Source organism: Rhea pennata, chromosome 1 (assembly GCF_028389875.1).
Source record: "Rhea pennata isolate bPtePen1 chromosome 1, bPtePen1.pri, whole genome shotgun sequence".
In the NCBI taxonomy this organism is placed as follows: domain Eukaryota; kingdom Metazoa; phylum Chordata; class Aves; order Rheiformes; family Rheidae; genus Rhea; species Rhea pennata.
The window spans coordinates 135,852,180-135,874,762 of NC_084663.1; the positions used below are offsets into that span (position 1 = coordinate 135,852,180).

At 33.2% G+C, this 22,583-nt stretch overlaps 1 protein-coding gene across 1 annotated transcript in view; it reads right to left on the reverse strand.

Annotated features, from left to right (window-relative positions):
• Positions 1-2,805: 2,805 nt before the first annotated feature.
• MOSPD2 (motile sperm domain containing 2) overlaps positions 2,806-22,583 on the reverse strand; it is a 39,121-nt gene continuing 19,343 nt past the window's right edge. The window contains exons 7-15 of the mRNA XM_062574470.1: positions 22,067-22,105; positions 20,978-21,102; positions 15,812-15,982; positions 13,325-13,437; positions 9,659-9,755; positions 8,748-8,844; positions 7,323-7,452; positions 5,336-5,438; positions 2,806-4,821 (exon numbers count right to left, since the gene is read on the reverse strand). Coding sequence (XP_062430454.1) covers positions 4,675-4,821; positions 5,336-5,438; positions 7,323-7,452; positions 8,748-8,844; positions 9,659-9,755; positions 13,325-13,437; positions 15,812-15,982; positions 20,978-21,102; positions 22,067-22,105 — 1,022 coding nt within the window. The 3' untranslated portion in view covers positions 2,806-4,674. The remainder of the gene's footprint in view (positions 4,822-5,335; positions 5,439-7,322; positions 7,453-8,747; positions 8,845-9,658; positions 9,756-13,324; positions 13,438-15,811; positions 15,983-20,977; positions 21,103-22,066; positions 22,106-22,583) is intronic.

Genomic DNA, 22,583 nt, shown 5'->3' on the forward strand with positions numbered 1-22,583 from the left:
GATTAATTTACTAATTTCAGCAATGTCAGAGTGAAGTGTCTATTATAATCTACAAAAGCAACAATATGCTATTAGCGGCAATCGTACAGTAAGAATTGAATACTCTTCAACCATTAGCCCAGCCCTTCTTCTCGTGTTTAGGAAAATAGAAGGAACTTAGTGCTTTACTAGGTAGATAATAATAATAATAATAAAAAAAAAATCAGTCTTTATGATGCACAAATCTTAAGAATGAAGTAAAACAGGAATTGCGATATTTAATAGGAAAGTCTGCAAGCGGCTTACTCTCTGCTCATACAACTTGAATTTCAGTACCTCTATTCAGTAGTAACAAAGTGGCATTGAGCAGATCTACTAGCAATTAGCTACGGCAGCCTCAGCCAAGACCAGCACATAGAATTTCACTCACCTACAGTACAAACAAGACAAATCTCTGACCACAGCCATGCTTCTGGAGTGCTGGATTTCATGAACTTTATTTTCCATGCTTTCTCTATGTACATTATTCTAGCCACTCAATACAAAAGTGACAAAAGCAGGAACAGTCAGGTTTCAACTGAACAAGTAACACTGAAATAATTGAGAACAACTGAAAATGAGAGATTGCACCTCTCACCTAGAAAGTGCTAATGCTAAAATGTGTCCAAGAAAGTTAAAAGTTCCAAATGTAATACAGAAAAGCATTGTTAACTTTAAATATTAATCTATAACCACTTATCTTTGTTCCACGTATATAATGGAAATGTAGCAACTGCCGTAGTACCTAGTCAATAACTCCTCTGTGAGATATCTCACAAGTAACAATAAGCCATAAACTTCAGAAATTGATGTCAGATGTCTTTTTTAATCTCAGAAAAGCACAGATTACATGCTCTTCTTACTTAATTAGAACTAATTAGTTCTTCCTAAAGTAGAATTGTCAATACAGATTTCTTTGGGCTTCCATAGTACCCTACAGAACTACCAAAAGATCCAAAGAAGTTATTTCTTACAGCTATCTGTCATGTCTTTTTTAGGCTAAAGGGTTGTTTTGTTGATTTTAAAATTTGTTCTATTATTCTCATTGAATGTCCACTTTTAGAATAAAGCCATAGATGGAAAGAACACGTTTTATTGAAAGAACATCTATCGCTTCATGCAGCCAGTGCAATTTCATATAAAGTAAGAGAAAGCCCAAGTCAGCACAGTGACTTAAAACCCTCTTTATAGTACCCCACACAACAATAGCCATAGAAACTTTTCATTTGGGAGCACAGATATGCTTTTGAGAGAGCTTGAACACAGCCATTAGAGACAAATCAGTTATCCCAGGTGATGAAATAAAAAGGCAATCGAAAAGCCTGTTCCTGCTTCATCTTTTGTTTTCCAGAGGTCTGAAATATATTATGCTTATCTATAATACTTATAACTTCGAGAGAATGGGGAAAATTCTTTGATATGTTAAAATATAATCAAGAATGATTTTTCCAAATTAGCCTACCCCAATGTGTTTTTTCCTTAAGATCGTCAGGTTTTGCATCTAATAATAATAAAAAAAACCCTCAATATAACTGTCCTTAGATAAAACTGTTGTTTCCACTACAAAAGTGGTTGGCACCACTTCTAGTTGTAAGATAAACTTTTGATTTTCTTTGATATCACCTCAGGCATGCAAAAACAGTGAGACTTTGAACCTCTGTAAATAATGTAATAATGAACGACATTAGTGCCAGTGTGAATGGGGTCGCTGGAACACCTATTCAGATGGTTCAGAGCTATCCCATAGTATAACTCTGGAAGTAGAGACGATGAATAAAGAACTATCCTGTCCAGTAAAACTTAATACAGTATGTTAAACATTGAACCTAAGAATAGGATACACAAAATGTTTGCTATGAAAACACATGCTCTTTTGAGCACACATTGTTACTTTCTAGGACTATAGTCATTGCTATCTCTTAAATGTCTATAAAGCTAAGATTAATTGCTAATCTACAATGAGAGGGAAAGCAAAAAAAAAAAGAAAAAAGGTTGTATAGTGACAATTTATCTAATCAAATCTTACTTTGTGAATTCTGTCTGAAGTCTAAAATGTGCTGGCCTTACAAACTGAAAGTTTAATGTACTGTGAAAAAAATATATACATAAAGTAATTTTGTCTTTGTTGATGTCAGCTCATGTGACTGCCCTCCCCTCTGTAACATTAGTGTGTGCTACGCAAAGTCTTGATGAGTGGCTGAAAACTATGCTTCCATAGGTAAGTAAACAAAACCTGAAAATATTAAGAACTGAAGACAGGGAAAAAATGTTGATGGGTCACCGTATGCTTTTTGATGACAGAAATAAAATTCTTACACAAATAAAATACAAAGCACAGTGCTGCCAATTTCAATTTAAAAACACAGATACCTGCCATTAATGTTTTAGGCTTAGGTATGTTTTTCCATATCTTGTGTAATGTTTAAAACATGTTTAGATTTACCAGGATAATGTGTATTTGTACTGTGTGGATTTGCATTACTCTTGTCATGGTAGTGTTTACATACCAGTACCAGGTGATCTCTTTAATCATGGTTAGCCCTCCGCCTAGGAATTTAAAATTGTTTCACATTTGTCTTGAATATCTCTTCACAGCTTCTATCATGTAACAGAATAGGGGCCATTACCATAATTAATCCCTACTCATATTAAGCACCTATAGACTAACAAAAGAATGAAAGCCTCAGAAGGCATAATTATTATTAAAAAAAAAATATATTCAAGATTGTGTATTTCTTCACATTTATTTTGTAATTGTATTTTTCTAAAACAGTAGAAAAATGTTCATCTGATCCATTATACAAACAAAATAGCAACATAGTAATAAGAATACTGAAAACGTGAAAGCACCAAAACATTAAAATATTCATACTGGCAAAGACTCTAGGAATATTTCTCAGAATTCTACAGTAAAGTGCTAATCAATCCTGTCAAATTAAGGAATAAGCACCTTAACAGAATGGTTACTAAGTGTTATCTAAATGTTACAAATTACTGTGTTACTTAACAATATGATAACAATTCACTTTGTTAAAAGCATAGAATTTGAACTGCATGCACAGGAAAATAATTTAAACAAAAGCTTCATAGTAAACAGTGGAAAATGAGTTGCAATTCATTAAGAAAGTAAAATAGTGAGAAGCAAACTGAAGAGAAATGAGATCAGTGAAAAATTTAAAAAATATTAATATGGTAAAATGATGTATAAATTAAGAAAGGACAGAACACTGTGCACCAAACTCCATAGACTTGTTTTTTACATAGTAACTTTTCAGTCATCATATTGAATGATATGCTGCTTTGTTAATTTTTCTATTTCCTAGAAATAATGTTACATCTACAATACATTGAAGAGATACTCTCAGCAAAAAGACAGATGCAATGTATGACCTTTATTTCCTGCAATAATCTCTTCTCAACTATTAAAGTTGACAGAGCAAAACTAAACAACCTACTATGCAAGTCTATTTGTGGTGAAAATTAGTTCTAATAAAAAAATATTTTTAAGTTTTAGACATTCCTAAGAGTGAAAAATTTAAATGTATGAAAGATATCAGTCTTTTTTAAAGTATTTATCATTTTAATATACATATTTACAGCAATGAGTACAAAGAATCCTTGTTAGAATAAATTCTCACTAGCTTCATAGACCATTTCAACAATACTTTCAGAGAAACGTCAGATACAACACTTTTATATTCCTTCAACAATATTAAGTTTTCCTGACTTGACTTGCTTTTTCATATATTCATCGATGATTTAAGCATATTGCACACCTCAGAAAAAGTTCTTAATATTGATTAATTATTAGTCTTTTTATGAGCTATAAATAGGTCATCAGAAATCAACTGCTACACTTTTTCTGGAGTTCGACTAAGAGTTGCTTAAAAAGAAGAAAAAACAATAAGGAAAGTCTAATAGATGAAAGCATAACAGGGACAGTGTCTCAACATAAATATTTAATCAATATCTTTGGAATCAAAAAAGGGTTGTTGTCCAGGTCAATATGACAGCATGCATGGTATTTGGTAGACAACATTTATAATAATTTTGCATTCAGAAAAAGCACAAGGAATATAAACAAATGAATACAGTGATCCTGAACTCTCAAAATAATTACCAACATTATTAATATATGCTATGTTCACATACCTAGGTTATATGAAAAAGCTGCCTGTACTATGTAATCTCTGTAAATTTTCCTGAATGAACAGGTTATCCTTTATAAACCCTAAGCAGACTTCTTTTATCTTCTATGACAGCAATTCAGAATGTAACCATGAGTATGATGAAAAAATTAAATATATAGTATTTAAAATATTTGAACAAAACAGAGAAAGTACTATGCAGTTTTAAATTATGCTGTTATTTGGTTGCTCCTTCCTCCTCCCAGTTCAGTAGTATTTATTAAGTTATACAGCGAAAACAGCTCCCAGGTCTAACACCCTTCTCATGCCCCTTACGAAGTGTCAAGTTTCAGTAATTTATTTTGTTGACCATTCATTTCTTCTTTTTTTCCGCAAATTGTATCACCATTCAGTGTTGTGGGCTCATAAATCTCATTTTGGCCGTTCCAGAATCTGAGAGCAGCACTGGAACCTTTTTCACTTCAAACTGACCTTGACAGGCAGCACATGCAGGACAAAGCAACATTTTTTAGCTTCTCTGGGTGTACATCAGGTAGAAACAGAAGGCAACAGTAGTAACTGATAGTAATGATAAAACCACTAACAACTGCTGGAACCACAGGCAGCGATCAATCTGCTCTTGAAGTCTTTTATTAATTTGCAGTAAATGAGTTAGCTGAAAATAAGAATAGTTGCATTAAATTAGAATCACTGCAAATGAAAGTACTGTTTAAAGCTATTCAGTTACAATAACTGCAAGAACAGTTATACTGCAAGCACTGTTATAGTACACAAATCATTGCTCTTAGTGATGCACTTTTCTATCACTGCCTACTTCAATATTCTGTTCTGCTAAAGAAACTTAGAATTTTCATGGACAATCTATATTGCCTGTATCAAGCAAGAACTTCTTTTTATTAGGAAGAAAAAAAAATGCTAAGTCTCACTAATACTTGAGATATGTAATATACACAAGAGGAATGAAAATATTGATTGAAAGTAGTAGTGTTCTATTAAACCATTAACATTCAATAAAATGATTAAGTCCCTGACTTATTTACTTTCAAGTGCCAAAATTTTCCAACAGTAAAATTTACAAAGTACCAAGGAAGTTTAGTACAAAAAAAAAAAATCTTTTTGTCTGTATCATATTTTATGATTTTGCTCAGCATAAAGGAGTACATTATTACCTGTATATGTAAATCTTCATTGGTTTTCGCAGGAATATTGAATGCATTCTCTTTTAATGTCAAAGTAGAAGGCTTACTGCTTTCCACAACATGACACCTGAGCCTGTGAAAGGGAGGGGAAAAAAAGCAGTGTTTTCCCCAAATCAAAAATTGAATGCAACTTTGAAAAATTAATATGGAAAGTAAACTGTCCAACCATTTGCTACATGCACTTTTATCATCTCTTTTGGTTGACTGATTTTATAAATGATGATTACAATGATAGTCCGAAAAGCCTTCTTCAGTCTATCAACTATATTTTGATAATGTTTGATATATAAAGTCAAAACAAAATGATCTTAATGCTCAAATATACCTTTATTATTTAAAAATCATAACACAGGATCTGTTGAGATATTTAATCAAATCTTTACTACCAGAAATGCAAAAATTAATTCAACAGTAAACAAAATCTAAGGGTTTTCTTTCAATTTTAAATCTTGCTAACAGTATTGTCCTCCCACTTCATTTCTTGTATAGTTGAGTAAGCAAGAATAGACTCTGAGATCGTAATTAAACGTACTGGAATCCAAAGCAATTTATAAAATAAAGTAGAAGCTCCTCTGATAACATGCAAGGCAATTAGTGTGGGAATTCTTTTATTTACTGAACAAATAGTTAAATTCTGTAGCATTTGGGTATTTTGAGGATGAAAAACACTAAAACTTTTCTGGTAATGAAAAGCTAAAAAGGACAAATGCATGTAATAAAATCTAGAGTAGATTCTTCAGAGAAAGCAGTTGCACGTATAATCTTAGGGATACAGTAATAATATTCTCCATTACTTTTAATTTAGATTTAATAAAAAATGCAGAACTGATCTGTACTTATCAGTGATGTATGTACATGACATACTGCTACATTAAGCATGTCTGGGAAATCTAATTTTCTCAAACATTCATTTAGATGGGCTTTTAGACATATATTATTTCAGATGATAAATACAATCAAATAATTTTTCTCAAAAACTTTTCCCTACAGTTTCACAGTATCTCTAAAAAAGGAGGAAAAAAAGGCAAAAAAACCCTTCAAAAAACCCCAACATTTATTCAAAGAAGCTCAAGCTTCTTTGAGCTTTGAAGCTCACACTTTATAAACCAGAATGTGCAAAGGTATGCAAGTCCCTCTAAACATGGCAATTATTTCCATAAGTGCACAAAGATAATTAAAACTTGCCTCCACATTTTTATGTACAATTTTTTTTCCTCTCCTTAAGAACTTTGGAAGAATAAGATTAAAAAAAAAAGTGATAGAACAGTCTAAAGTTAAAATGTGGTTAAATATCCCTTTTTAAAGATAGAACAGCCTCTTGATATCATGGCTGTAAGAATTCTAGATGAAAAAGTATTGTAATGAATTAAAGCTTTTCCTAGAAACATGCAGTGATACAGCTAGTTGTGAAATAGATCTGAATAAATACGCTTGTTGCTCTTCTCTTAAAAGTGTGCATTCACTATCCTGGAGATATTTTTCCACCAACAAATAAGGAAAACACACACTAACTCGATAGGCTTCACAGAGAGCTACAAAACTACAGTTTTCTTTTAGAGATTTTATTTATTTATTTATTTTAATATCAGCAGCTTTGCATATGGTAATTGCTCTTTTTCTTGCTTGTTTCTTTTTAGAAAACTCAAGGGGCACATCCTCATTAAAAAAAATCTAATTTCCATCTGTATTGTCACATCCATTCACATTTTTCCATTTAACTGTTAATCAGCACAATTAAACTACAATAAAAAGAGCATATGCAGAATATCATGACATTTTACACATAAAAAGAATCCCTCTAATCAGTTAAAACACAGAGGAGGTAGCAGTGATATGCCTCAGTCACTGAAGTACAATTTGTTTTGGAAAATCTTTTACTGGTTTTGATATGTAAGTACCATAAATCAGAATACACAATATGGCTAAAAAAGCTTGTTAATGAAAACCATTTGCTTACCTATGTTCCATCACTTTGGTTCTAGGGACCTCTTTCCAAAACTGTGTCAGTTCTGATACACCTGCTCCAGAACATTGGTCCATTTCTGCTGCCATTATAAGGAAACGATCCTGCAGAGAAGCTGCGAATCCTACCCTCAAAGAGGGGGGCAAAGGGGAGGGAGGCAACAGTGTGTTTGGATAATTAAAGAGTATACGGAAGCATTTTTGAACATAAGTGCTCTAAGATGGGAGCTTTAGTATAGAATATCAGACACTGACCTACAGGAAATAAAAATAATTAAATTGTTTCCTTACTCTCAACAATTTTCATTACAATTTGCCTTAACAAAGGCAATTGCTTCTTTTAACAGAACTAGCTTCATCTCAATGATTTATGGGGAACCTACAATTCTGTAAGAACAAGGTATTTTCTAGCAAATTTTCCTGCCCTTAAAACTACTAAGAAAGCCTGCTTTACTACAGATAAACTATTAATGTAATACACTACAATTGGGATAGTTGTCACTATGATTTTTTTTTAGACAAGAAACAGAATGGGTTAAAGTCAACACCTGCTTGTGCGTAAGTGGAATAATAAATCAGTACAGACAGCTACTCCATCAGCCAGTAAAGTGGAACCAAACAGAATATTAGCTGCAAGGTCCCGCTTGCCTCTCCTTTGGTGAGGTACCAGTCTGGCTGTCTCACCTCTATCCAGTTATGGATAGTTATGGTTTTCACAGTACTTGCTACCCTTCTTTTGTGTATGGCTAATGCTGGTGAAGGATTCAAAAGTGGTTTGAAAGAGAACTAACTTTTAAAAAAAATCACTTCAGTTCCTTAGAAAATAAAGCTAGAAATAATTTATATTACATCAATTTTTCTTATTATGTATAGTAACAATGAAGTATAATATCAACTTTACTAAAAGCGGTAAGGATCATATTAATGACCCGTATAAAATAAAGTTAATTGCGTATATTTGAAAATGTGGCAGGCTGTTGGCGTTCAAGATTTAATACACTTGACAAGAGATGTGTACCAAATATGAGCCCTCATAAAACATTGCTCCACAATACACTATCAAATGAATATTCAGGAAACACATCTGAAATAGAAATAATCCTGACACACATTTCTATGTAGAGCAACACAGGGCTATTCACAATCAGAGATGAGAAATGAAAACAGAAATTACATCAGCTTTGACAGTGCAGAAAGCGTGAGTTACAAATCCATAGAAATGCAGTTTGAAACACGTTCTCTTACAAATGATAATACTTTCATATATTCACCACACCTTTCCTACAACAGTCACGAAGATATGGGTGTCAGATATCTTATTACCCAACAAGAACACACAAACATTAATATCTAGAAGAGTCAGCCTCTTCCTAAAACTTGTTCAGACTTCTTAAAAATTCTACTGGAAGATTTTCCTTACCACCATGAAGAGATACCATTATGTCTAATGATGCACCAGGTTCACAGCTACTGTTACTGGGTTTAACTCTGTATTTTTCAGGAGCAGTTGTTCTCACCTATAAACAAAATATATTAAGCAAGCATGTTAATACACACAAAAACTGTGACTATTTCTTTTTAGCCATTGCAGAAAGGAGAATGTGAAAGTAAGTATTCTCAGAAGTCCAAAACCCTTAACTAAGTATTGTTTAGGATACAGTGATAACATACAGTCTTTAAGATGCTTTGTAAGTAAAAATATTTTGTAAAAAGACACTATAATTTCATTTCTATCCCTCTGTCAACCACTTTCATCCTTCCTTTTCTGGCATATATTATTTTCTCCTTTTTATATAAAATTAAGAATAGAGTAACTGTCAAAATTATTGATTTGAAAATACAGAAATTTATTCTTGTAGAGAACACAGAAAATGTGGTAGAAAATCAAATCAAGATTAAGTCAATTCAGTATTTTTGAAACAAAACATTACATTCACTCCTTTGAGAATCTGCATCACTATGGAACATTAATAATTTGTTTAGAGGATTTATAAAGGAAAATAAGTTCTAAAGAGATCACTTTTCAAAGATCAACATTTTCTTTCTATGGAAGACTTAGATTATTATGAAAAAACTAACCACCTTCATAGCTCTATTCCAGTCAATGATCCAAAATATTTGCAATTGTGATTAGACCCCTTATGATGGTACATGGTATGTACAAATTCACACCAAGGTTTCTTTGATCTGCTTCAAACACCATAACATAAGAAAAAAGATTATGAAACCTAAAAAAAAGGGTTTCATAGTATTTCTTCTCCTTCCCCCAAATTATACAAGAAAAAGCCACACATTTAGCAAAGTAATTCAGTCAACACACAAAATGTTTACCTTAAAAGCCACCACATTTTTAGTCACGTTTGTCAGCATTATCAAACATTTTCTCTCTCCAGTTTCTTTGGATCCAAAATATAGTTCTTCTGCTGGGCTAACAAAAATTTAAAAAGAATTGGTTTATTCAAATGATCTTTAAAACATAGAATAAACTTGTCCACACCTAATAAAAATATAAAATACAATACTTTCAATCCAACAACTACAGTTAGTTTTTCATTAAAACATCATGAAAATAAAACTCAGATTTTTTGTGGTGAAGCTTGGGGTTGACTCATGATCACAAGTGAACTTAGCTGCATCAGCAGATTAGGCTACTGCTGTTTACTTCTCACATCAAGGAGTGTGACTACCTGGCATAGCAAGAATAGCTGATAGCTTAAATACTTGCCCTTCGGCCACCACATTTTACAATTAAAGGAAAGCATAATTAATATTCTAATATGATAGGTTATACACTATCACAACCAAGAAGCAATTTTCATCTCACTCAACTATCCCTGTAGTGGGTACAGTACAAACATAAGAGGAACAGGCAGGTGTTTGGGAGTAGTAATCTTTCCAGCTGCTATAGCTAGATGCACTTGTACTTATGAGTCAGACTTCACAGATTTCAGGAGACACATGCAGGGCTCCACAACAGAATTTAAAGTTTTGTCTTTTTTTAATGTTCTTGTGCAATTTAAAAATTCATGCATACAAACTTTTAAAATGGTATCACAGTAGCACAACTCATCTTGGAATAAGCGTTCAAATGAAAACTACTATGCTGAAAGCAGGGCATGCTCACATCTCACAAGCTGAAAGAAAAACTTAAGTAACAGGGAAAGAACTGTTTTCTTTTAATAAGTCTTCCTAAGGGTACGTAAAGAATTGCTATTATCTTTGACAAAGAATCTTTTCCAAAGAATAAGCATAACCTTACTTATATTGTGGGGTTTTTTTTCCTCCTTCTCTCCATTTTTAGAATGTTCTCCTTCAAAGGATCTCCTTTCATAATACCAATACCTCTTCCTTATCCCTCATTTAATTGAACAAAACAAGACATTAGCAGAGAAGAAAAATACTTGGGGCTTTAAGGCAAGCCTGAAGGCAGGGGGGAGCAACTACATTTTATAATGAACTACACAGTTTGCCCAACAGTATTTCTTTTTGGTGGGGAGGTAGGAATAACTGTGCTAAGACAGGCAGGCAGTAACAAGCTGATGGGTTTAAACAAAATTAATTGGTTAACTGTATCCTCTTGTCTCAAATCCTTTCTCCCCTGTTCCCAAATTCAACTTCAGTAATCAACAAGTAAAGAAAGAAATGATCGCAATTATTAGGTACTTGATATATCAATACTACACTATTGCAATGGGAATATTATACAAGTTGCAAAACAAAGCATGAATGATACTGGAAAATGTTAAAAATAATATCAAAAATAATGTCAAAAATGAGCAAGAAAAAAAAAGAGCTCTAGGAAAAGGAAGTTGTGGCAGAACTAGTAAAGCCTGATATTTCTTGTTATACTCCAAACTGTGGCAATAGACTTTTCTTTTTTTTTTCTTTTTTTTTTTTTTCTTTTTTTTAAACCCACAGACTTAAGGGCCAGTTTTGTAGGTACACTGTCCATCAAGTCAAACAATAGCATAGTATAATGCATATGTATATACAGGGGAGTAAGCATTTCCACTTATACTATGAATTCTGGTCTTCAGGACAATATAACATGAGCTAGTTTTCTGTCAGACAGTGCAAGTGAACAGATACACCTCTTTGCTCTCTTAAATTTATTCATTTACCTTTCTATAAAATATTGGTCTTCCTGATAGATATGCATGGAAAATGCAGTAGCGGTCTAAACTAGGGTGAGACAGATAAGCGAGTATGGCCATAAGTGTGAGAAACAGAAGAGGACAACTTTGAAAACGTTCAGCTTATTTTTTAGCTTGGGTCATATGAGAGAGCCAAAAGCAGCAAGTAGCACTAGGCAAGGAATATTTGTGTAGTGGTGGGAGAGGGTGGAGGCGGCCTCAACTGAGCCTTTGCAGCAGCAGCAATCCCAGGAGGCACAGAACAGTTATTGATTCTTGGCAACTTCTGTGGTAGCAGCACTGTTGTGCCTCAGCTTCCTTTCAGTCTCTGCTGCTCTTCTCACATGGCAGTGCCAGTATCAGCAAAAATACAAGCTAGTCATGCTGGCAGAGCTTGTACTCTAGTTCATGTCTCATATTTCATATAGGTGCCTGTGCTGGGAGGACAGCTGGTTATCTGATTGTAAACTGCATCAGAATTGAAGGCCCAAAGAGATTCCAGGAAATCAAAATTAATTCTAGCTTCTACAGAGTAAGGGTGTTTATAAAGAACAACTGCAGGTAGCATACTTTCTCATGAGTTTTTGTAAGGAATGAACAGCAGGGACAGAGACACTAGTATTTTATTTTCCATGACAGCAAAACTACAGTATCAGCACCTCTATACTCGATTAAATTTATTCTTCCTTATAATTCACATAAACGCCAACACTTCTATTCTAGTGGTAGGGCTTAAAAGAAAAGTACCTTTAAAAATAAATTTTAAAAAGACATCAATGCAAGGAAATAGCTTCTTTTGTTATAGGGAGAAAAATGGAAAATATCCCATATCTGACTTATTTCTTCAAAGAAAAACTAAGTAGAAGTCCATGGATTTTAGAAATCTTTATAAAGCAAATCTGCAATCTGTCTTTGTCCTGCCATATAGGAAATCATACAGGACTATATGAAGGAAGGTTTGGCACACAAAGGACAATAAAGCTAATTCATTTCAAAACCAGAAACATTTCACACACGCAAAATATTTTAAATACTAATGAACATGTCATTATTCAAATTCATTCCAAATCTAATTTAGTCAGCACTTATGAAGTTAGCTCACCTAAGAAATTATCTATAAATTAGATATTTTCTTCATTCATCTAATAGCAAACTGGAAATGAAAATAAAAGTTAACACCTAAATCAATTGCTAAACAAACATTTTGACCTGAAAGGGCAGTGGAAAGAAAAAAAAGATATTAGCTAAATCATTTTTCTTCAGATTTCCTGATACAAAGGAGATTAACGTATGGTAAGATGTATGAATCCTCAATGACAAAATCTTCTGAGCAGACGTGCTGTTTATACACAGCACTTCCCACACTAAAAGAGTCGTACCCTTTTAAATTTGGTTTTATTGGTGCAAATTACTGGCATAGATATTTAAGCCACCTTAACTTAAATTTTCTTTAAAGTTTTTTTTTTTTTTTTTTTAATCAGAGAGCTGTCTTAGTAAATAATCATTTAAAATTTTTTAGCTTAAGCAGCCAGATCTAAACCACTAAGTATTCTCATTACTGATATACATTGATTCAATTAAAATAAATGAGTTTCCCAGAATAAATGAAATACACCCCTATTAATTAGCATAAAGCATGCCAATGGGTATGTCAAAAAATTCATTAAAAGCAACCCACTCAAATCCAGAAAATTGTTTATGGGCTTTGAGGAAAAAAACTCTTAAAAGGATGTTTATAAATATTGTTTGTTTTCTCTAACACTCGGGGGGGGGGGGGGGGGGGAAGTCTCCCTTAAGTTGTAACTAGTTCTATAATCAAGTGTTCAAAGCATATTGTGAAAAAAACATTAGAAAGAAAGATTACCTGATATGTAATAAAGGTCCTTTAAAAGTGGTTAGTGCTTTCTTTGCATTTTTTGGTTTGTAATCTGTTTTGTCAGTTTCCTCTGATTTGGGAATTTGTTCTATAGAATTCATCTGAGTAAAAATGACAGTAATAAAGATTAAGTAGAAACCTGGGTCATACATGTTAAAGTCATGCAGGTATTTCATCAGTAAATAACATGAGGCAGCTCATTATAACAATATGTATATTAAAGATCAAGCTTAATATGTATTTGCTGAAGCTGCTCGACATCCAAGCATAAAATGTTTTTGCATTAGAAGTTACATTATATATTAAGCATGCGTAAAACAACTTTTCTACTTTTTTTGCAGGTATTTTCTGATGCCCGAGATGGTTATTTTTAAAAGCACCAAGCCCATAAATTATACTACTTCAAATATTTCAATTTATGAAGCACTGATGTTATTTTACTTACTCTTCCACTGCAAAACAGAATCAGGCACTCCAATACAATCATTACACCACTGAACAAACAAACAACAATTCAGCACCTCATTGGATTTCAGTTTTTAAATATAGCTTCATTACTTTTTAGATTGAATTCTAAGGTATTGACAAAGAGAAAAAAAAATGCTGATTGAATCCAAAACTGCAGATACTTTAGAGGCCCTGAGGCTTTCTTTTTCTACTAGATTGAAGAAAACATACCTGTCAACAGGCCTGAATATCCATCATATAATTCCAGAATTCTGATTTTTAATGAAATGCAAAACAACAAGGAGAAAAAAAAATAGAGAAGACTGAAAGAATCAGTGGCATGATGGCTCAAAGATCAGCTAGCTAAATAGTTTGCTTAGCCTTACTTTTATTCCAGTTAAAATACAGGCAGAAGGCCTGAATTCAGTTTATGTAAATTTGAAGTAAGGGAATGAAAGAAATTTAAGATTTTGTGAAAGAGAGGTCTTGCAAAAACAAATCACACACACAACAACTTAATTTCATTCTTTATAATAATAGTTTTATAGAAAGTTTGGGATTCAAATACAGTGCACCAGTACTGTGTTTGGTTTTATTTACATAACTCTGATGAAAATTACCATCGGTGAAAATATTAGAGTACACAACAGAAAGTGGAATTCCTCTGGACAAATGCCATTTTCTGCAGGACAGGTGTTTACAGTCAACTTTATTACTCATTGCTCCTTCTACTCTGTGGGAAAGACATAGGCACTTCTACGGGATGAGAGGAGGCATACATGTATAAAATAAATCAGGAAAGTTTTCAGTGATGATAAAAGTCCACATTAAAGACTGCCAGTGCAATAAATAACAATGAAGGCAATGAAATCTCACATATCTATTCCTTTGGATCCTGATTATTTATATTTAGACATAGCCAAGTACAAAATAATTAATTTGAAAATAGGAAGTGCCAACTATTTCAAGAGAACAAGAGACTGTTTCCTGAAAAAATATATTCTGAAAAAGACACAAGATTAAAGTGGCAAGCAATGGTATGCTTGTTGTGGAAGAAAGGGCAAATATTAATCTCAAACTTGTGAAGAGAAGATTGTTTTACTTCTACTCTCCACTCACTAATCTACTTACAAAAATTGTATTGAAAATGAGATATAGTCCAAAATTTTAAAAGTACATTAAAGATGCCACATTCCTTAGAAGTAACGGATACATGACAAGTTTAAATGTCAATTGTTTAGTTGACTGAAAAGACTTGATTAGCAGTTTGATTACACTATATTACAGAGAAGATACCATAAACTAAACCAATATTTTTAACACTTAGAAGAAAAGGAAAAAGATGACATGAGTGTTATATAATTCTTCCTTTTGGACTTAAAATCAGCAAAATTACATTATCCACTGGCTGACTAAGTTTCAAAGAACAGTTCAGCTATTTAAAGTAATATGCATGTTTCAAATTATTCTGGCAAAGAATTAAAACAGGAAATGAAACTGAAAATGTAATATTCAGCTATTACATTCCACTGAGCTAAAGTTTTGTGATTCATATTCCAAAATTAATTATGGGTTTAAGAGATGAATTTCAGATTTTTCCTGCTATTTTCAAGAATAACCCCACTGACTATATTGCATATTCCTTAATATCACACCACTGCAAGAAGATTCTATTATCAATACAGGATTGAGAAATTATGGATAAAATTTCTCCTGAGACTAAATAACTACTTTTATATGTTAATATTTTAAAAATAGTTTAAAAAATTAAATTCCAGAAATAATAAATATTCAGTATTCATTTTACATATTCAGAAGTATGAAGCTGGTCTTAACAGCAAAATCTGTTCAAAGAAAGATGTAAGGTCAGAACTGCAAATATAATTCAGTTCTACTGAGTACTTATTTCAAACTGAAAAAAAAAACAAAATACAAAGTAAAAGTCTGAGAAGAAACAGAAATAATATGCATCCTGTCCCATCTGGTAGACATATAATTAGTTTTGCCTCAACCTTGAGAATTAGATACCTTTTTTGTATTAAGATTTTGCTCTTCATTGGGATCCCCAGCCTCCTTGGTGTCTGCATCTATTTCTTCTTTACTTTCATGCTCATCTTCACTAGTGATGGGCCCATTTTCACACAAAGGAGTTTGAAAATCATCATCAACCAATGGAGGATAACTATACTTGAAAGAATCCTAAAAAATAAGGAGATTTTTAAAGGAATATATTTTGGAGGATGAAAAACACATGGTATATTTTAAAATTAAAATACTATCAATTAATATTTTGTTTTACATAATTGTACACTGAATTCATACATTTTAAGATTAGTCCACATGCAGAAGCACTACCTATAGTTTTGATTTTACCATCACTAAGAGAAAAAATAAAGACAGTCACCTAATAAAACCACTGAATTATAACTCCTGTCATTACTTACTGATTCACAGTTAGACTGCAAAATTTGGTTTGTCAGAAACCAGCATTCACAGCCTTAGCTCTGAAGTTTTGCTACCATTGTTAGGTTTTAAAACAAATTTCCTAGAACTAACAGCTGTTTCTAAAGAATATTCTGAAAAAAAAAGTAAAGAATTTCAGCTGTTCTTTGTATTTTAGGTTAGTAATAGCTACAGTTTTTTTAAAAAAAATCCTTCAAGTTTAGTCTATTATTTAGACTCTTAACATACCCTGTATCTCATATCCTTCCATAAAAAGATTTCTTTTTTTTAAAGCAGAAACAAGTTGGAATAGCAAATCAATTTAAAGACTATGTTCAAGATGTTTAAGTAATGTAGGACATCCTCACTGCTTCTAGAGTGTGTGTGTGTGTGTATATATATATATACACATATATATATGTACGTATGTATGTATGTATTTTATGTTTAACAGAGCTCTGTTCCTGCTACAATTTCAAGCAGTTTTAAACTCTGAGTGAACTAACTGTTTAGCTTTTCCAGTGGAAGGGGTGGGAGGAAATAATATAGTCTTGATTCCTGTGAAGCTAGACTCAAGCCACACTTACAGTACCTAAACTATGCCACCAGAAAGGAGCTAAAGAATAGTGTTTCAACAGTGTTCTCCACAAGCAGGTTTGTCTTCCCAGAAAGCAACAAGAACGTGATCTTACAGAAAACACACAACTAGGACTCTCAAAGAAACCTTAAATAAAGAACATACTTCCCGCTAATCTCTGATCAAGACCTGAATTCTCTTCCTGTCCTTCAGGCTAAGCAACATCCATGGATCTTTACGCAGAAGATGAAAGGAACAGATATTCAGTGTTTTATTAAGGGTCTAAGGGACAATCTAAGTATCAGTAAGGGACAGATTCACTGTTAGAAGAAAAGATTCCAGATTCTTAGAAACACTATGGTATACTTGTGGAATATCGAGATCCTCCAGTTGCAAACACAAGGCAGAGATAACCAAGTTCCCTTTAACCAAACTAGTAGGGAGCTTTTTTTGTCCAACTTCAGCATATAATCAAGAACATACAACAAAGCAAGCTTAATAGACACTAATTTTGCTGCACAGCTCACATGGGCACATTAATGCATCGTGTTGAATAACTTCTACAACTGAACAGAATCTCATCACTGGGATAACCTGAAGTTCCACGCTTCCTAAATCACAATTTTCTGGTTTCAATGACTTGGGGTTACCTGTCAACAGGTTCAAAATCTTAGTCAGCTAAACACCATAGATTTTTTTTCAATGCTTGATGCACTCATTCTACAGACCAACAGGTTTCTTTCAAAGGGGATGCAGAGATCTCATATCACTATGTTTGGCAATATAAAGCATTGTATTGGTATTTTCTAGGATTATGTGTTCACAGCAGCTGTGAAATCACACACAAAAGGCCCAATGATGTCTTAATTTAGGGCAACTCACCTATAAAAAGATGCTTCTGAGGAAACATGAGCCATGAACTACTAACTTAGACAAAAAAAGTCTGGTGAAAAGTACAGCATTATAGTTGTATGTATTTTTCAGCAATGGAAGGAACCTTGGATTTATCAAGGATGAACTGCCTACCCCACAAGGTTAAACTGTGCAAACACACAATCTAAAACCTTATTGCATGTACATGTATTCAATATTGCACAAGATGTTATTGAAGACCCTAGGTAACAAACTTCCCTGGCTAGCCAGAAAAAACTAATGTTTGAAGAACTAATTGGACTATTCTAGCATCAACATTTGTACTGAGTTTTGTAGAAGATGGACTATAACCGACAGGAAGGAAAACATTTACTAAGTATACATATGTTATTAAACAAAAAGGATTAGGGAATGACTTCTGAACATCTGACCCTAGTTTTCCAGACTGCTTTATCATTAACTCACTCTTAGATCTCTTTTGGGAAGCTCCAGCTAGTTCTCCTAGCAGAACAAACCTGCTATGAAGAGAGGGAGTTCTACACAGTGTGGACAAGAACCACTCAGAGACAGACACATAGTATGTAGCCCCTCTTAATTACCAATATGAAAATAGCCACAGCCAACACCGATTAGGGGGGCACAGGGTTTCATGGAGTTTACATAAGTTACAAGACTCTAAGTCTTGTAAATCCAAGTTTTTGTTTTGTTTTTTTTCCCTCCCCATAATTAGTTTTAATGTTTTTGCTATCTGGAGACACATTTGCCCACTAGTTGTACAAAAAAGAGTAAATTATTTCCTCCTTTCTCAGCTAGGTAACAGTTGATTAAAGAACTTTCATGGTAACTCCCAGAAAGCTAATGAAAGCAACCCTGAACCCAAGTAAGCCAAAACAAAGATATTTGACTAAGCTATGGAAGCATAAAAGATACATATAGAGAGATGCAGAACAGTTTTGTTGATCTGGAATCATCATTCAAACACAGTTCGACACTGCAAATTTCTAAAACTGATTTAATTCCAAAATTGGTCTCTATCAGTCATTCTTCTTGGACATATGGGTTCTACAGCACATTTTTTGTATTTCCCTAAAGTAACTAGCTAAATGACCTATTCTACTAGCTGTTTACATCTGGCATAACCTGGCTTTTCCAGGGTAGAGCCCAACAAGAGACACAGAAGAAAGCAAAGAAGGAAAAGAATCTAACTTATAGCTACAGAGTACAATCTAAGGACAGATGTGCTTTGCTCTTCACCTGTGTCAAGCTTGCTGCAAATCTGATAGTCTTTTCCTAAATGAGGGAGAAAGACAGAAAGAAATCAGAGAAAGAAAAAAAAATGCTTGAGTGGAAAGAATGAGAGTTTGTAAAAATTAAATATAGCCACAAAAAGCCTACCTTGACAAGAGAACTGGTAAATTTGCTCTTTCTTTTTCAGAGACTCCAGTTGCCTCAACAAGAGCCAAGATTAACCACACCATGAAAAAAATGCATCCTAAGAAAAGGTCAGTAAGTTTTCTTTCTTCTGGTCACTGAAGACTCATTATTTAGGAAAAAACATACGTAGTAGTTCAAAATACAGGGCTTTCAATATGCGGATGAAATTCTTACTCTAAAATTGTTGATACACTTAGAATTTTTGTAAAGTAAATGAATTCATATTCTGCTAATTTCCTTCTGTTGCAGCCGCTTATCACAAGTTTGGATAAACTGCTCCATGGTTTGGAACTTACGTTCTTCAAAGATGGGCAAAATGAAGGTAGTTTGGCTAAGTATCATTAAATGGCTATAAGATCTTTCAAAATCAAGGTAGGATAAAGCATAACTTGAAGACTGTAAATATAACTCAAAGACTGTATGCTTAACCATTTACTTCAAGAAGACAGTAGCAAAGCCACAAGATTCCTTCTTCAAAGAGGGACTTAGTTGTCAGGTAAGAGTATCAAAAACAGGATATATTTGACTGCAGGAATGCAGAAAAGAACTTTCCCCTCTATTGCAACAACACCACAATATACCCTGTAGCGGGAGATGGGCCCAGAAGCATTACTGAATTCCATTCCCAAGCCTTACTGAAGCTGCTCGAGCCACAATCAGTGGTTTCCTACATGGCAACTCCTGAAAGTCAGAGATTTCAGCTTTCTGTAATGAGTTTTTACAGCAGCACAGAACTAGGGTGGCAATTTTCTAGGCAGGAAGATGCTATCATCTTTTCATCATGGGTTTCTTGCCCTAGTATCATAAAAACTTCTCTTTAAGGGTGATAGTTTCAGTCAAATAAAAACAACATAACTTCATCTTTTTCTACTCCCAAAGTAAATTTCATATGTTCTGGCTACCAGAACTCTACCTTGATTTCAAGTCAAAGGAACAAACTTCTCCTACCCAGGCTAAAGCAAAATCTTTTTCTCCATACTGTTAGCACTAAATATGACAAACATTTAGAAAAAAAAACAGAAAAAAGAACAGTTAACAATTCCTCTATGGTGGATAACACCACTCTATGGTGGGATTATACCATTACTGTATCCTGTCTAAAAATATTTTAAAGGAGAAAAATGTTTTTTTTAAATTCTATTGTAGAGATTATACAAACTACGGTTTATTATCTTTGCAAAAAATGCAATCTGTTGTGCAAGACACTTGTGCTACTTTACTATTTAGATTGCACTAGAACAGGATTTAACTTCTAGCAAAGTGATACTGGATCACAGTATACTCTGGAACTCTAACATGTTCTTGGAAAAAAGAAATTCTGTGCTTTAAAATATATGGCCCAAGGGACAATAAAGGGAAGAAAATTGAAATATGATTGTCTTTACTGAATCATAGCTTTGGAACAGGATGAGAAATTTCAGAGGGCCTGGACATCTGTTTTCTGTTTGCAGAACTTCAGTGTCACAAGCCAATACATAACATCTCTAATCATCAAGCGAGTGGAAGGGGAAAGGGAAAGACTTCAACTGGAAATTGGGGGGAGGAGAGTAGGAGGAGGACTGGTTCTCTGAAAAGTAAGTAACTTCCTATGACTTAAAAATGAATGATAAAAACAATCAACAAGAGATTTCTATACTTCTTTTGTATATAAGACTGCCAGACAACAAATTTTCATAGTTAACTCATTTTATATTAACATGAAAAGTTAACTCATTTTATGTTAACACAATTTACAAATTACTTTCTTGACATAACAGAAAATTTCAAGAAATTTCACATCCATGAAATGTCAAATCTCAACTCCACATAGGTAGTTTAAATAAGTCTCAAGTCATTACAAAACTACCTTGAAATGTTGATGTACTTACAGTTCCACCCATGTGAGGTGGCAAATACTCTCCACTGATATAGTCCTGCACTTCATTCTTGTTTGTGAACTTTAACATGCTTATTGCATCTGGGCCAAGCCAGCCCTTCACAATTTTAAAAGCAGCTTAAAAAAAAAAAAAAAAAAAAAAAAAGTTATACACTGTACACTGTCAGGAAAATATTTTTTTCAATATTATGAGATTATGGTATATTGGTATATGTTATAGAACGCTCAAATGACCTACACGCCATAAAATATGGCAGGACCCGCCCTGAAGCTATCTGTTGTATTGTGGACACAGTGCAAGAAAAAATACTTAAACAGAAAATATTTTATGGATATATTTTTTCCTACAGGTGAATGCAAACAGTTCAGAATTTCACAGAAAGAGTATCTTTGATTTAACTACTGACAATTTCTTTGTCTTGGAACTTAGACCAGTAGCTGCAGAGAAGAAGCTATTGTGTTTCCAAATCTGAATGAGAGAAAAGTTGGGAGAATTATACACTCTCCCCATGTTGAAATGTTTTGCTGCTTTAAATGAGACTTGTTTAAGTCTATGGAGCATTTCCAAACTCTGGTAACTTCTGTGTTAGTAAAAAATGGCATATACAGAAGAGAACACAGAGGTAATACAAAAATTTAAAAAATGTGTTTATCATGTGTGTTATATCTAAAGATAACAATCAAAGTATCAGAATATATGCACATAATAGTGTCCAGTGTCATGTATCTACCTTAAATTGCATAACCTAATTTTTGGCTGGCTGCAAATGTCCACCATTTGTTGATGTACCCCTAAATCAAAAACAGATCTAGCTTTGAAAGAATCACAGTTGGAAACATTCAAGGAATAGACTATTTATCAAAATCTTTTAAGCTTTAAATATAGTAGCTAAATATGATTTCAATCTATGCTTTGAAAAGGACTAAAGCGTGACCCAACACACAACACTAGAAGGAAAAAACAAAAACATACCAAAAGCATGCAACCTAAAATTGAAAAATTTGAAGATGTCTGTTTAATATAAGTTTCACTATTTAACTATATTAAGAAAAAAAAGTATTTTTCTGTGGATTGACTTACCGTTCATTATCCACGGCATTTCAAAGATCACTATCTTTGCTGAAAATACAAAAGGAAATAAAATGAATACCAGATATTATGTATTTCTCTAATAGGAAGCACAGCAATAAAAGCCACGTAAAAAGCAAATACTAATTTTTAGAAGCCTCCATGTTTACTTCCCTGAAGAAGTGATCTTGGAAGAATTATTTAGAAACATGTACACACCTATTTCTATATAGAAGTATTAGATGTTTGCTTGGGAAATAGTCAACAAAATCACAAGTTACACTCCATTCTAGGGTACTACTTTTCAGAGATATGGTTATTAATATTTGCTCCAAATAAAGAAACAATGAGAATTTATCTTGGCTGGCCTAGAAAAGGAACTGCTTACTAGAAAAGAAAGTTAAAAGGAATATCCAGCACCACTTTTCTTCAGAGCTAAGTAAATAGCACAGCACTCTGTAAATCTGTATTTAAGTTGTCTTTTAGCAAAGAAGTCTAAGTTAGTACTCTGACTCAAAATATGCCCCAA